We start from the raw sequence: 16,360 nt of genomic DNA, 5'->3' as shown, positions 1-16,360 counted from the left end.
TTCATCAGCTGTTACTCCAGTCTTAAGTGTTACATGATCCTTCAGAAATCATTCTAATATGCTGATTTATTATTAGAATTATCAATGCTGGAAACAATTATGATGACAAATATTTTTTTTTGGAACCTGAAAATTTCTTTTTTTTTTCAGGATTATTTGATGAATAACAAGTTAAAAAGAACAGCATTTATTCAAAATATAAATCTTTTCTAACAATGTAAATCTATGCTATCACTTAACACATCCTTGGTGAATAAAAGTATTAATTTCTTTCAAAAAAACGAAAGAATAAAAATTTACTGACCTCAAACTTTTAAACAGTAGTGTATATTGTTAGAAAAGATTTCTATCTTATTCTAAATAAATGCTATTCTAAATAAATTCATCAAAGAATTCTGAAAAAAGGTATCAAAGGTTCCAAAAAAATATTAAGCAACACAACTGTGTCCAACACTGATAGTAAATTAGTATATTAGAATGATTTCTGAAGGGTCGTGTGACACTAAATACTGGAGTAATGATGCTGAAAAATTCAGCTTTGATCACAGAAATAAATTCGATTTTTAATGTATATTAAGATAAAAGAATGTTGTTTTAATATTTAAATAATATTTCACAATATAAATTTTTTTCTGTATTTTTGATCAAATAAGCGCAGTGTATTCCAGCAGTAAATTGGAATATTAGAATGATTACTGAAGGATCATATGACACTGAAGACTGGAGTAATTTTAAAATATATTCACATAGAAAGCAGTCATTTTAAATTGTAATACTATTTCACAATATTACTGTTACTGTATTTTTTAATAAAATAAATGCAACCTTGGTGACCTTTTCGAAAACATAAAAAATTTGTCCAACCCTAAACTTTTGAAGTTTTTTCATTTCTTGATGTGTTTTATTTTAGGGTATGCCTGGAGGAACTGGCCCTCTTGGTCCTGCAGGTCCTGCTGGTATGCCTGTAAGTAAAATTGCCATTTCTGAATTTTATAGGCTGTTTTTCATACCAAATTTTGTCTGCACTGATTCTTGACTGATTTTGACACAGTTCATATTTTGATAAATCTTTAAAAAACCATGAAACTATAAGTACTCAACTTGAGCTCTGACGCAACAAAATATATAATCTCGAAACACTGGTCTCTTTGATCAAAGCTGAATGGATGTGATGTTTCTTACAGGGTCCGAGGGGTATCAAAGGAGCTAAAGGTGCCACTGTAAGTACTCCTTACTTAAATATTTGTACTTGTGTGAGAAGTATATCATATTAAAGCATTATACATAGGTCACATTTCTTATACTTTACACTAAAATGACACTGATTTTCTGTCTTCTTTCTGTGGTTCAGGGTGGAGCTGGTCCTAAAGGAGAAAAAGGTGTACAAGGACCTCCAGGACCACCTGTGAGTTGTATCCATTACCTACAGTACAAAATGCAGTCTTTTTGCACTGAAACATTTTTGTTGAGATGAACTTAATTCATTTAAGACAAAAAATAAAGGAGATCAGAGCATCCCAGAGTTCCTGTGCCCCTAACATCCAAATATTTTCTTCTTTCTCTTTTAGGGACCCCCTGGTGATGTCATCCAGCCACTGCCCATTCAGATCCCCAAGAAGTCCAAGCGCTCCATCGACGCTAGTAAGATGCTCTCTGAGACTGACGCTGAGGCTGCCGACACCACGGGCACAGAGTTTCTGACCGGTAATGAGGGTATGGAGGAGATCTTCGGCTCACTCAACTCTCTGCGTCAGGAGATCGAGAGCATGCGCTTCCCGCTGGGAACGCAGGAAAGCCCGGCCCGCACCTGCCAGGATCTCCACCTCAGCCAACCAGATTTGAAAGACGGTACGGTCATCACAGTTACTATGTGATTGACACATATTCCGTGACCAATGGAGAGCCATTCTGCATTTGAATCATTCTTATTCTTTTATTCAGGCGAGTACTGGATTGATCCAAATCAAGGCTGTGCTCGGGACTCTTTCAAGGTTTACTGTAACTTCACTGCCGGTGGAGAGACGTGCTTGTATCCCAGCCAAGCTGTGGAAAATGTAAGAACTTGCTGTTATTCACTTTCATGTTTATATTTTACTGGAACATCCTTAGGAAATCTGGATGGGTCTGAATTTACATGTCCTAAATGTAAATGTTCTGCCATAGGTGAAGATGAACACTTGGCCAAATGAGAAGCCCGGGTCCTGGTTTAGCCAGTTTGCGAAGGGCAGCAAGGTGAGTGTGCATAAATGAACCAAAAGCTCTTTATTAAGTAAATAGTTCACCCAAAAAAGATAATTCTGTCATCCTTTACACAAAAGAATATACTTTGAACAATCTGGGTAATTAAATAGTTTCTGGTCCCCATTGAGTTACTGTAGAAATCAATGACTACCAGCAACTGTTTGGTTACCAGCATTCTTCAAAATATCTTCTTTTGTGATCAACGTAAAAAAAAAAGAAGCATGAGCTGGTTTATATAAAATATATATAAATAAATTTTTCCCTTCATGTTGTAGTTTTCATATGTTGATTCGAGTGGAGTGCCCGTGGGTGTTGTCCAGCTGGGATTCTTACGGTTGCTCAGCGTTCAGGCCCGTCAAAACCTAACCTACCACTGCCACAAATCAGTGGCCTGGGCGGACCTCACTACCGATGGTGGCTACCAGAGGGCGCTGCAATTCCAGGGTGCCAACGATGAAGACCTGAGCTATGAGACCAGCCCCTACATCAAAGCCCTCATGGATGGCTGCTCTGTAAGTTATCTCATCCTGATTAAAAACTAATAAACAGATTGCAAATGTATGCAAATGTAACTAGCATAATTTCACTGTATAAGCATTTTAATTCATTAAAAATGTTTTTTATTTATTTTACATTAGATTAAAATTGAATGTACATTAAATTACAGTTATTTAAAAATAACATTTTTTAATTTGTGGTTGATTAATAATGTTTTTGAAAGAAGCTCTTCTGCTCAAGATAAATACAGTAAAATAATACAGTAAAAACAGTGATGTTTTGAAATATAATTACATTATTGTCACTACTGCCACTTTTGATCAAGTTAGTGAATCTAAAGGAATTTCTTCTATAAAAATTTACTGACTCCACACTTTTGAATGGTAATGTACACTAAAGATTTTTAATGTTTTTTAAAAAAGATTTTTAATGTTTTTTAAAGAATCTCTTCTGCTCACCAAGCCTGCCAAATCACAGCAAAAACAGTAAAATTTTGAAATCTTTTTACTATTTGAAATAACTGCTTTCTATTTTAATATATTTTTAAACATAATTTATTTCTGATTTCAAAGCTTTGCTGCTCAAAAACATTTATTATTATCATTGTTGAAAACAGCAGAGTAGATTTTTTTTAGGTTTCTTTGATGACTAGAAAGTTCAGAAGAACAGCATTTATCTGAAATAGAAATCTTATTTTGTAATTATAAAATGTCTTTATCATCACTTTTGATCAATTTAAAGCATCCTTGATAAATAAAACTATTAATACACATATATATTACTGACTCCAAGCTTGTGTGTAATGTTCCAAAAGCTGATCTTTCAATTCATCAGTTTCATATGTTTTAAATATTGATAATAATAATAATAATTAAACATGTTTCGATGTCTGAAGGATCATGTGACACTGAAGACTGGAGAATGATGATAAAAATTAAGCTTTGAACACAGAAATAAATTACATTTTAAAATATATTTAATTAGAAAGCAGTTATTTTAAATAGTAAAAATATTTAACAATATTACTGTTTTACCTGTATTTTGGATCAAATAAATGCAGGCTTGATGAGACTTCTTTGCGGTTCAGAAACTTTTGATTGGTAGTGTTAATAATTAGTAAACAATAATTACTGTTGAAAAAAGGCAAGCACCAAATTTATTTAAAAATATATATAAATAACAAAATAAATGTTAAAAAAAAAAAAAAACTTTTACAAACTTAGTTTTGTTTTTTTTCCTTTTTCATTGTAAAAATACATCATAATATTACTGAGTCTACTGGGTATGTGCTGTAAATTTTATCTTGGTTGTATAAACTCAAGTGCAAAATTAATTTGCAACTAAAACAGTTTCCAAAGTTGCAGTTAATTTTTAATTTTAATTTATTTATTTTTTTGGTCATTTAAGTATGTAAACCACACCTCATGTCTTCATTGCACAATTTAGTTTGTTTTTAGATTATTCTTACTGTAAACCAAAATGCAATATTACTTTCAGAAAAGTTTATTATTGCATTTTTTTTTCTTCTTTTTTTAACATTATCTTAATTTTTTTTATCTTACATTATCTTAATGTATTGTGTTCCTAAATATTTCACCTTTTCCCCCCTGCAGTATCGTAAAGGCTTGGACAGGACAGTGCTGGAGGTGAACACACCTCAGGTGGAGCAGCTCCCCCTGCTGGACATCAGGATCTCAGACTTTGGGGAGGACAATCAGAAATTTGGTTTTGAAGTGGGACCTGTCTGTTTCCTGGGATAAACACACACATGCTGAGGGCAAGGGGAATACAATCACCGATAGACACGAAAAACACACACACACAAACATACTCACTTAATCATGCACTTAAAACCTAGACATAAATAGTGCCAACACTAATAAAGACATTTGAAATCACGTGTAAAAAGTGGGACACATAGATTCACACACACACACATACACATACACACACGCACACACACAATGTTGTGAAACAAAGTTGCACACAAAGTACACGCCCAGGGAAAAACACTCCCAGCAACGGAGGAGAAGAGAGCCATTCTCGCAGGAGAGAAGATGTTCTGTGTTGGAGCAGATACTGCTGGCCTAAAGCGGAAGACCCTCCCGTTTCGGCCCCCTCTCTCTCCTACAGCTCCCCTCCCCACTGTTCCTCTTCTGAGACGTTCCACTCTTCCTACCTCCATGCCTGATCGCTCCTTTTATAGTCCTGTGCAAAGCTACGCCCCCCTCCCCACTTCCTTCCTTACCTTATAGAATAGAATGTTTGCACGTGCAACATTTAAACTGAGGAACGGAATCAAGAGCATGAAAATTCCATTAGAATGATTTCAAATCACACCAGCAACTGTCATCAGCATATGAAATGAAAAGCCATTTAAATGTAAAATTGTATTGAATTTGATATTGTTGTACATTTATTATAAGAATTTTTTTTTTTTTTGTTCATGCCATAAACATGCTGCCAATTTACCAGTCCAGTATTTTTTGGTGAAAGTATATAAGCTGGTTATTGTTTCATTACAGAGGCCTTTAAAAAAAATTTTTTTTCAGACACATTGTGCTGTTTTGACACCCATGGGTTTGTGACCTTTGACCTTTCGTGTGGACAGTGTTCAAGGCTGGAGTTGTGCATTAGAACCATTTGTACAGAAATATTTTATTGTATTTATTTTGTGAAACAAACAGGTGCTCACAAGAAAACGGCCGACACTTGCAGTACAAAATAATGTGGTATTCATCTGTAATTATTTCCTGTAGTTTTTTCATTTATTAAATATGTAAATTAAACCCCAGAAAGCAAATCTGCCTTCTCTGTATGACATGTACACTTGGTGATATCAGATCATGCTGCATTATTTCAATAATTAGGAGAGTTTGGTGCAGGTGGAGACAACAAAAAGACCAAAATGTCTCAAGATTCAGACAGCAGTGGAGAAGGGACAGGAAGAGGAAGGAGAGGGAAGGAAACTGATGGTGGTTTGTTTTTTATGTATATGTTTTGTTTCTTTTTTTAAAACATGGCGAGGGGAATGAAAAGCTATAAAAAAGTATTTGTGAATTAAAAGTTGTTTGTGTGGTTTTCTCACAAGGACAATACTGCCAGGATTGTTTTTGTCGGCAAAAGACAAACATCTGTCTTTATAACATATGGTGCTAAAACGTGTTTTATGTAAGTACTTCAGAATCTGTTTGTGTAATATATAATCTATTTAAAGAGCTGTTGGACTCCCTTGTTGTTCTTGTCCCCGTTTGTTTTCTATTGTCATGGTCACATGGTGCTTTTGCTAATATTTCATCTGCTTTTTCAGTCTTCTGAGCCAAACTCCCATTTTCACCTTTTAACAACTAAGCACGTCTCTTGTGTCATAGTGAAACCACAATATGTAATCTGGCCACTTTGCTTTAAACAAATCTTAAAACCTTTTTAATTTGTTTTAGTCTGGGTTTTGAAATGTTAACTGTTTTAATTCTGACTTGATGTTATTTTGGTCCAAACGTTCCCATTAAACCACACATCAACACATTTCCTCCTGTGTCAGCTTAATTGTTTTTAAAAATGAATATTTATCCTTTAATTGTATAAATATAGATTTTTAATTTCCATTTGTTACAATTGTATACAATAGTTTACAGTAATTAAATGAAATTTATACAGTTTCACAAGGATTAAGGCACCGGGTTGGTGAACAATTTAGTGTCGTTCAACAGTTTTCAGCCAATGAAGAGTCCACCTGTAGTGATTAAAAAGAAAAATCCATGTCAGTTCAAAACAAACCGAGAATGAAATCTTACACGTGTTGTGTAGTTTTTCTGCTGAAGATGCTGTTCAGCAAGAAATCAAGCATCTTACCGGCAACTTCAATGCTGATTCCAGTAATATATCGGCTGTCATCAGAAGCTAGAAAGGCACATGCATCAGCTACTTCTGCAAGGACAAGCAAGGGTGAGAGAGAGGGGAAAAATATTACAGAAATTAATAACTTTTATTTAGCAAGGATGCTTTTGTAACAATGTTACAAAAGATTTCTATCTCAGATAAATGCTGTTCTTCTGAACTTTCTATTCTTCAAAAAACCTGAAAAAATTCTACTCAGCTGTTTTCACCATGATAATAAATATTTTTGACCAGCAAATCAGAATATTATAATGATTTCTGAAGGATCATGTGACTGGAATAATGATGCTTAAAATTCAGCTTTGAAATGACAGGAATAAAGTACATTTTAAAGTATATTCAAATAGAAAACATTATTTTTAATAGCAAAAATATTTTTAAAATGTACTTTTTTCGCTGTACATATTGGGATCAGTAAGATTTTTTTTTATTTTTTAAGTTTCTTATGCTTATCAAGGCTGCATTTATTTGAAATATTATTAAGATGTAAAATAAGGTTTTTCTGTTTTAATATACATTAAAATCTAATTTATTCCTATGATCAAAGCTGAATTTTCAGCATCATTACTCCAGTCTTCAGTGTCACATGATCCTTCAGAAATCATTCTAATATGCTGATTTATTATTAACAGTTCTGCTGCCAATTATTTTTTTTGGAACCTGTGATGCTTTTTTTAAGATTATTTGATGAATAAAAAGTTAAATCGAACAGCATTTATTTAAAATATAAATATTTTCTAACAATATACACTACTATTTAAAAGTTTTTTTGAAAGAAATTAATACTTTTATTCAGCAAGGATGTGTTAAATTAATAAAAAATGATAGCAAAGATTTTTTATTGTTAGAAAATTTATTTATTTTAAATAAATGCTGTTCTTTTGAACATTTATTCATCAAAGATTCCTGAAAACGTATAACAGGTTCCAAAAACACAGCTAATATTAAATCAGCATATTAGAATGATTTCTGAAGGATCATGTGACACTGAAGACTGGAGTAATGATGCTGAAAATTCAGCTTTGCATCACAGGAATAAATTAGATTTTAAAGTATATTAAAATAGAAACCATTATTTTACATTGTAATAACATTTCGCAAAAATGACAGTATTTTTTTCTGTATTTTTGATGAAATAAATGCAGCCATGATGAGCATAATAGACTTATTTAAAAAACATTACAAGTCTTACTGATCCCAAACTTTTGAACAGCAGTGTGTATATGTGTGCATACATCCTTACCAATTATTAGAAAACTGTTTCGTGTGATTAAAAGTACATTTATGAAAATGTTACTGTATAATGAAGAAGTATTTACCTGCAGGCTCTCCCATCCTTCCCATTGGAATGATAGCTGTGAGCTGCACAAAATAACCAAAAATAGTGCTCACAGTTACAATAAAAGTGGTTTTAGTGGGTTAAGTTATCTGACAATGTGTCAACCATCCAAGTTCAATTCAAACAATCTAATAAATCTAATGAATTAAGATCCTTTACTAGAGTTCAAAGCTGTTTTAAATTATTAAAAATAATAAAAAATAACTCTTAAAAAAGAAAAAAATTAAAAAAATTCTTTCTTACTTTATCAATAACTTTGTCAGGTACTTTATCTGTCATGGGTGTAGCGATGAACCCTGGCAGGACACAGTTGCAGCGAATACCAAATCTAAAAAGACAAAAACATTTTAATATTAAATCATTAAAATACAGGACAACAAATGACTTTTTCTATTAAGGAGCTCATGTTTACAGCCCATAACTAAGACATAATCAGCACTGCAAAACAAAATAATTACAATGTGTTTAAAAGCATCAGGTCTGTAAATGTTTAAGTGATAGTGAAATATTTACACACTTGCTCAGCTCTTTAGCAGCGGTTCGAGTGAGTCCCTCCACTCCGGATTTAGAAGAGGAGTAATTCACCTGGCCGATATTCCCAACCTGCAGTCAAAGAAACAGACACTTTAGAAAATGTATGGAATTAAAGCTCTGAAAATGTGCAGTTTATTAACCATCTGTGGTGTAAAAATGTTAAACGTCCACTAAATGAATCCATGTAATACAGCATAATATTGCTATAGTATAAATGCTTGACCTTGCCAACTATGCTGCCCACAGTGATGATGGAGCCCTTCGCAGCACCTGCAGAAACTAAAGCCTTAGAGACGGCCTGAGTCACGAGAAACGTACCCTAAAAAAAATATCATCAATACAGAAGATCACACACAGACTAGCACACTTTAAGATTATTTAAAAAACTTTCAGTAACACTATGGAAAAGACAACTTGATGGGAAAACTATATATGTACACTACCAGTCAAAAGTTTTAGATTTGGAATGTTTTTAAAGAAGTCTCTTCTTCTCACCAAGCCTGCATTTATTTGATCCAGCAAAAACAGTAAAATGTTGAAATATTTTTACTAATATTTAAAATAACTGTTTTCTATTTGAATATATTTCAGAATGTATTCCTGATTTCAAAGCTGAATTTTTAGCATCAGTCTTCAGTGTCACATGATCCTTCAGAAATCATACTAGTATTCTGATTTGCTGTTCAGAAAACATTTATTATTATTTTTATGTTGAAAACAGCTTTAGAATTTTTTCAGGTTTCTCTGATGAACAGAAGAACAGCATTTATCTAAAATAGAAATCTTTTGTAACAATATAAATGTCTTTATCAATTCTGATCAATTTAAAGCCTCCTTGCTATATAAAAGTTTTAATTTCTATAATTTCTTGTGTAGTGTATATAGTGTATAATGTTACAAAAGCTTTTTATTTCAGATAAATTCTTATCTTTGTATCTTTCTATTCAGTCAAGAATCCTGAAAAATCAACTGTTTTAAATATTGATAATAATAATAATAATAATAATAATAATAATAAAATGCTTTTTGGAGCAGCAAATCAGAAAATTAGAATGATTTCTGAAGGATCATGTGACACTGAAGACTGGAGTAACAATAGTGTAAATTTCAGGTTTGACCACAGAAATAAATTACATTTTAAAATATATTCAAATAGAAAGTAGTTATTTTAAACAGTAAAAATATTTGGTACTGTTTTGCCGTACGTTGGATCAAATAAATGCAGGCTTTTAAATTCTTTTAAAAAATATTAAAAATTTTACTGTTTAAAAACTTTTGACTGAAAGTGTATACACATATTTAGGCTAAAATTAATGAAATTAAAATACTGAAATTAATACTTTTATTCAGCAAGGATGCTTTAAATTGATCAAAAATGACATTTGTTACAAAAGATTTTGAACTTTTTTCAAAAAAACAATCATGAAAAAAATTTAACTCAGTTTCAAGAAAAATATGAAGAAGCACAACTCATTTTATCATTTATAATACTAAGAAATGTTTCTTGAGCAGCAAATCAGCATACTAGAATGATTTCTGAAGGAGTAATGATACTGAAAATTCAGCATTGCATCACAACCATTTATTAACATAGATATGTTAATTTAAGTTGTAGAAAAATGTCACAATTTTATTATTACTGTTTTTTGATCAAATAAATGCAGCCTTGGTGAGCAGAAGAGACTTATTTAAAAAAAAATTTAGTAAAAAGTGCTGTTTAAAAAATAGGAAAAATATAACTAAAATGGTAGTGTATTTATATACATATATGCATACATTTTGCACTGACTCAGAATTTTTTTTTTTAGAGGAAATGTAGTTTTCTTTCACAAAATTTGAGACTTTTGAGTTTGCACATCACAATGTTTTGTATTACTTTTGGAAAAAGAATGAATATGTATTTTTTCCATCACCTTTTGCACTCACTCTGTAAAACACTGATCAAAGGTACAATCATCTTTTGTTACTTCTAATGACTGCATACAGTGACATGTTCATAATTAAACACAACAGTTAGACCCTGGACTGCCGTACCTTGAGATTAACCTCAATGACTTTGTCAAAATCATCTTCTTCCATCTTGAGAAGGAATTCATCTTTGGTAATCCCAGCTGCATTCACACACACAGACGGCGGCTGGAAATAGCGGCGCTGCAAGAAAACAAGATAAACATGAATTTTCTGTTTTACTATTCAACCCCTCAGAACTCCAGAAGCAGTGTTGCCAGGTCTGCAGATTTGCCACATTTTGTTTTTCATGCCAGTAATGTGATATTCAGCCCCTGAAATGTGAACTGTACCTGGGGAACCTTGTCAAAACTTAGCATTTTCCCCCCTGGAGTGCAATTTTTACTAGGGGACCCTCCTCAAAACGTGATTGTGCTAGTTTTGAGCATAATCTGGGTGGGTTCTGGTGTTAAAAACCTGGCAACCCTGTCCAGAAGTGTCCGTCATACCTGTATACTTGTCACTAGTTTCTCCACACTGTCCTTTGATGACACGTCCACCCCCAGGGCCATGTGCTCCTGACCTCTGTGGTCATGTGACAGCAGCTCCAGGGTCTGATTGGCTGATTCCTCATTGCGGTCAGCCACTACTACAGAAGCACCTTCAGTGGCGAATCTCTGACACACGGCCCTGCCGATGCCACTGCCGCCTCCTGAAATCCAACAAGTGTGTGTTAGGACACTGTCTGACCATGACTGGTTAATGTTTTGCAAATCTGATCAATACATGTCTTACATGCACTTAACTTCTACTCCTTCCAACAAATATTCCTTAAATATTGCATAATGTCACAATCTCATTCCTTAAACAAGCTAAAGCCATTTTATGTATTCTGTATAAAATGTAAATACTGAAAACAACACTGCAGCTGCAGTCTGCATTCAGTCTTACACACTCAACTTTAAGGTTAAACAGTCTACATGATCTAAGCAAAGGTGAGCAGAGGCTGTAACTATAAAAGGATATTATGACTTTGAAGACATTTAAAAACCATATATATGGCCATTTAGACAAATGAAACGTTTTTAAATCTTACCCGTCACTAATGTCAGCCTTGATATGAGACGAGAGCAGGTCGCCATGATGGTTAACAGCGTAGTGTAGTACCCAATGATGGTCACTAGAGGGTGCCATTAATATTTAATATACCTCTTGACTTTCAAAGTCATGAATTGGACTGAACAGTAAAACTAATATGTTCACATTTATGTCGCTCAAAATTTTTATTACCTTCCTGGAAGAGTTGAGCTGAATGTTGATGCAGCTGTTGTTGGCAAACATGGACCTCATGAGTGGTAAAAATGACTTGGAAGCTAACATACATGGATTAAAAGTCATATTAAGACTAAAATAATTATTTCTGTTGTCTGTCTTGCATATCTTCACAGGAAACTTCAACTGTTGTTACTACTCGACAGGGGCGTTTGTAGGATTTTAAAACACTGGGGGCCGAAGCCAAAACATCAGGGGCTGGTGGTGTTGGGTGGGAGCTCACATCATGCTCACATAAGATTTTGTTAGACACAGGTGGTTGAACCTGGTTGGGGTCCGGGGGCATTAAACTGGGGATTAAAGACTATGTCACACTATGAACAATAGTAAATAGTAATCACTGCAAATAGCAAACATATCAAATTATTATAACAAAATTCTAACTTTACAAAAATATGTTAGACAAATAAAATAATAAATTTGAAGATGTATTTATAACTGTAGCAAATATATAGATGCATGCAAAAATAGGGCCCTATTTTTTCCCCAATTTTTTTTTTTTTTAATTCTGTTTTGTTTTCATTTTTCTGGACTTCTTCTTAATGGTTAAATTTAATTTTATTAATCAAAATGTAATTAATGATGTGTAATGAATTAAAACCATGAATCTTATACAATTTACCGTCAATTTATCAAAAGTTAAGAAAAGTTACATATTTAGGACCCCATGAAATGTTTTATTTTTTCTCACCTTACGTTTTATTGTTACCAAATATGTTTTAGCATGTCTGTTTATTTGAATGTATAAAAACAACTTTTATTTATTTTTACAATAGTCCTGTGGAATTCTGTGTTGTATATTGTTCTGGTTATCAAATGAAGGTATAAAATATTAATTAAATTGATCTTCTAATGAAAATTATATTTTATTTTTGATTTACTATTCAAATTTAAAACATGGAAGAAATATTGTGTGAGGAATTTGTATAATTTTTTATTAATTAATAGTAGTAGTTGTAGTAGTAGTACGCACGTTTGTGTTTGTGTTATTCGTGTAGTCCCAGAACAAATGGGAAAAATGTACAAATTTACCACTTTAGGATTATTTAAGACAATGAAATTAAATTGTTAAAATGACTGAAAATTGCATTGCATTGACTCGTAATTAAACTGAACAAGCAGCAGAGTAAAGCTTAGGGAAAAAAGGTGGGTGTTTTTTTCTTTAGAAATGTATTTTATGTAATATTTTTAAAATACATTTGAGAAACGAGAGAAAATTATATCGTTCTGAGCAGCTAAAACGTCACCGGAGTAATTTACAAATGATCGCAATACTGTAACTGACCACAAGAGGGAGGAGAAGCGTCCAACTGAACAAACCAATGACCCGCTGCTCAAGTGTTAGATATACCTCCCTGATTAATAAAAATGATAGATGCTAAACTGTTTACATTTATTTGGAAGAACAAATCGCATTATATTAAAAAAGAAAATATTTGTCGGTCTAAAATTGAAGGAGGGTTGAATGTTTTGGATTTTAAGACCTCTAATATGATAGTTAAAATAAAATGACTCAAAAATTATTAAAAAATAAGGAGAGTGTATGGTATACAGTACCTAATTTTATATTTGAAAAAGTAGGTAGTATAGAATTCTTATTAAAATGTGATTTTGATATTAATAAAATACCCCTTAAAATTGCAAATTTCCATAAACAAGTTTTACTTGCATGGACTCTCATGTATAATTATAATTTTTTCCCCCCATAAATGTACCATTTGGAATAATAAATATATAAGATTTAGAAACAAGACAATTTTTTTGAAAGTTGGTTTAAAAAGGGCATTATTTGGGTAAAACAGTTGATTAGTAAGGATGGTAATTTATACAATCATACAGAATTTGTTCATATTCATAACTTTTCAGTTGAGCCTATACAATATCTGTTGGTTTTACATGCAATACCCAAAGAAATTTTGAGACTATTAGAAGGCAATAGTTATTCTTTACAATCAGTGGAAGAATTTACTTCTTGTGTTAAATTGCAGGGCAAGGATTTTATAAGTTCTGAATGCAATAATATTTTTTGCGTTCTCTGCTTCGATCTAAAGGTGCACTTGCTGTTACTACTCATTGGATTTCTTTATTTAAAAAACATTTTGATTGGAATAAAATTTGGATGACACCTCATAAGTATTGCATCACAAATAAAGTGAAAGAAGTTTCATATAAAATTTAAATCACTTGTGGTGCAGCGTTTTAAGGTGAACATTGAAGACACCTGTGTTTTTTGTAAAGTTTCCCCTGAAACGATTAATCACTTATTTTGGGAATGTCCTAAGTCACAAATATTTTGGAAAGAACTGAATAATTATATACAACAAAAAGCTATGATTTCTGTGGATCTTGTAGAAGTTGATATTATGCCAAAATGTTTTTCACTTGCAGGTGATAAGAGTTTTATATTTATCCTTGATTTGATTATTATAGTTGCCCGTTACTATATTCATAAAGCCAAATGGAATGATAAATTACCAAATTTTGAACAATTTAAAGTTGATATTAAAATATATTTGGAGACAATAGAAAAAAGTAAAAATTTAAAAGCAAAAAAGACTATACAGCTGTTTAATAAGTACAAGTTGTTTATATAAAAAGCCTTTCTTTTGTATTATTATTATTATTATTATTAATTTTATGTTTTATTTTATTTTTTTTTTACTTTTATTAATTTATTGTATTCTTTTATACATGTATATGTGCACTGCCCCTGACATGTAAGACATGTGCTCTTGTATGTAAAATATTTTGTTGTATTTGTATGTAGTTGTTTTCGTTAAAGTTCAATAAAAAAAAAAAAAAAAAAAAAAAACACAAATGACCCGCTGCGCTAATGTTCAAAATACAATCCGCATTTGGTTTGTCGTTTTATTGTGAAAAGAATATTTTTATTTACCAGATGTTTTTATTTTCAGTATGTATTTCAATAGGTATTTTGTATATTACATTTATTTAAAAAATATATTTTCTAAGTATATAAACAGGCCATTCTACAGAATTGGTGCAAACTGCTTTCCAGCCAAAAAGCACATTTAAAAAGCATTTAAGTATTCAAATTTGAGATGTTTACTAAGATCATTTTATGTATTGAAGCCCACAATAATATGTAAAATATCTGTAAGCTTAATATAGGCCTATATAAAACCATCAAGTGGGTACTTTCAGTTTGAGGGTGGCTGTCCTGAACCCTAATTCCTACATTTCAACGTATGAAAATGATATTGAAATTTGCATTTTATTCCATTGTTGTCTTTAAAAATATCTTTTTGATTTTTTTAAGTGATGTTCAAAAATATATATTTTATATTTTCTTTGTAAATTATGAAACTTCATATAAAAAGATGTGTCCTGCATTTTCACGTCACTACCAAAACATCAGTGTATGTTTTAGTCCACTGGCCAAGACTGATTTTAACTACACCCCTACATATATGATTAGGAAATATTTATGTGTCCCCGTTTCATAGCTACATGGTGTGAGTAGACAGACCCCATCATTTTGAGGTAATGTTAAATGTGTTCAAAAGTATGAGAAATCTGTGTAACTTTAAAGAATGTGATTTTTTTTTCTATATTTAAACACTTTTTTTGGGAGTAATTAACATTTTTCTTTTTTTTTTTTGGATGTTATCCCATAAAATTGTCGCTGTCGAAACAGTCACGACTGAAACATGTCAACATTGTTTCAGTAGTGACAAAAGGGAACACACAATCCTCATATTTGAGGGAAATAAACAACATTTTTGTACAGTTATGCAAAGTTTTAGTATTTTAGTATGTTTTAGTGTTTTAGTATGCCGGTTAAAATAAATAATGTGATGTGGTCCCTACCAAAACATTACTTTTACGACCGAAACATGAGATGTCTTGTCAAAAATAAAGTATACTGATTTATTAACTAAAATGCTATGATAGTGTTTTATTCAATATATAATCAAACTAATGAATCCTTGACTCTGAAATCAGTATGATCAACTGTTTCAATAAAACAGATTAAAAATACGACAAATTCATAAATCACACTTGAAATATTGGTTAAACTGTAATTGTTATTGATTTATCTCTGAAAACGTTTCAGTAAAATAGAAAAACTATATATTTACAATGTAGATGTAAGCTAAATCTTAATAGGTCAATATAATCCTTCTTTTTAAATTATGTATTACTGTGCTTCAGTAATGACAAATTTGGGGAGAGGACATACATTCCTAAACTTTTTGAAGATACAGTATGAAAATTAACTGCACAATTGCTAGAAATGTGTAACTTGAATATTATACACTTTGCATTTTAATTTGCAAGCTATATTTAAAAATATTGTTACATTTATTTTAATAAGAATCAAATTAATAAAAAATTAAATTATTAATTTTAAATTATTTTTTATTTAATTAAATATTATTTTAATACAATTTAAAAAATTAATAAATTAATAAATAATAAATCATTTATTTTGGAATTTCTATGCATTCTTTAAAAAAAAAAAAAAAAAAAAAAAATCTTTTTTTTTTTATAAATCTTATAAACTATTTAAAAAAAAAAAAAAAACTAGTTTTGTTATTTAAAAAGTTT

At 31.3% G+C, this 16,360-nt stretch overlaps 2 protein-coding genes across 9 annotated transcripts in view; one reads left to right on the top strand and one right to left on the bottom strand.

Annotated features, from left to right (window-relative positions):
* col11a2 (collagen, type XI, alpha 2) overlaps positions 1-6,264 on the top strand; it is a 40,855-nt gene extending 34,591 nt beyond the window's left edge. For all 8 annotated transcript variants that reach the window (XM_051136992.1, XM_051136993.1, XM_051136991.1 and 5 more), the window contains 8 exons: positions 911-964; positions 1,185-1,220; positions 1,352-1,405; positions 1,569-1,848; positions 1,942-2,054; positions 2,164-2,232; positions 2,517-2,753; positions 4,353-6,264. In XM_051136992.1, the coding sequence (XP_050992949.1) occupies positions 911-964; positions 1,185-1,220; positions 1,352-1,405; positions 1,569-1,848; positions 1,942-2,054; positions 2,164-2,232; positions 2,517-2,753; positions 4,353-4,499 (990 nt within the window). In that variant the 3' untranslated portion in view covers positions 4,500-6,264. The remainder of the gene's footprint in view (positions 1-910; positions 965-1,184; positions 1,221-1,351; positions 1,406-1,568; positions 1,849-1,941; positions 2,055-2,163; positions 2,233-2,516; positions 2,754-4,352) is intronic.
* Positions 6,265-6,322: 58 nt separating this feature from the next.
* On the bottom strand, positions 6,323-11,626 carry hsd17b8 (hydroxysteroid (17-beta) dehydrogenase 8). The gene is made up of 9 exons (XM_051137000.1): positions 11,553-11,626; positions 10,966-11,168; positions 10,544-10,660; positions 8,733-8,828; positions 8,493-8,578; positions 8,219-8,303; positions 7,956-7,998; positions 6,592-6,666; positions 6,323-6,472 (listed from the first exon to the last, which is right to left on the bottom strand). The coding sequence occupies exons 1-9, from the start codon at positions 11,596-11,598 to the stop codon at positions 6,453-6,455; spliced, it is 771 nt and encodes a 256-aa protein (XP_050992957.1). The 5' UTR covers positions 11,599-11,626; the 3' UTR covers positions 6,323-6,452.
* Between the last annotated feature and the right edge of the window lie 4,734 nt (positions 11,627-16,360).

The sequence above is a fragment of the Labeo rohita genome, chromosome 19 (genome assembly GCF_022985175.1).
Source record: "Labeo rohita strain BAU-BD-2019 chromosome 19, IGBB_LRoh.1.0, whole genome shotgun sequence".
NCBI lineage: Eukaryota > Metazoa > Chordata > Actinopteri > Cypriniformes > Cyprinidae > Labeo > Labeo rohita.
The sequence above is the reverse complement of the archived record's forward strand: the minus strand, read 5'-3'. Positions and strand labels throughout refer to the sequence as shown.

Bases quoted from the DNA above. Each gene is read 5' to 3' on its own strand.
- hsd17b8 (XM_051137000.1), bottom strand. From the start codon at position 11,598: ATGGCGACCTGCTCTCGTCTCATATCAAGGCTGACATTAGTGACGG. The intron at 8,829-10,543 runs GTACGGCAGTCC...TATTTTTTTTAG, and splicing joins TCATTGAGGTTAATCTCAAG to GGTACGTTTCTCGTGACTCA. The intron at 8,304-8,492 runs GTGTGTAAATAT...TTGTCTTTTTAG, and splicing joins GCTGCTAAAGAGCTGAGCAA to ATTTGGTATTCGCTGCAACT.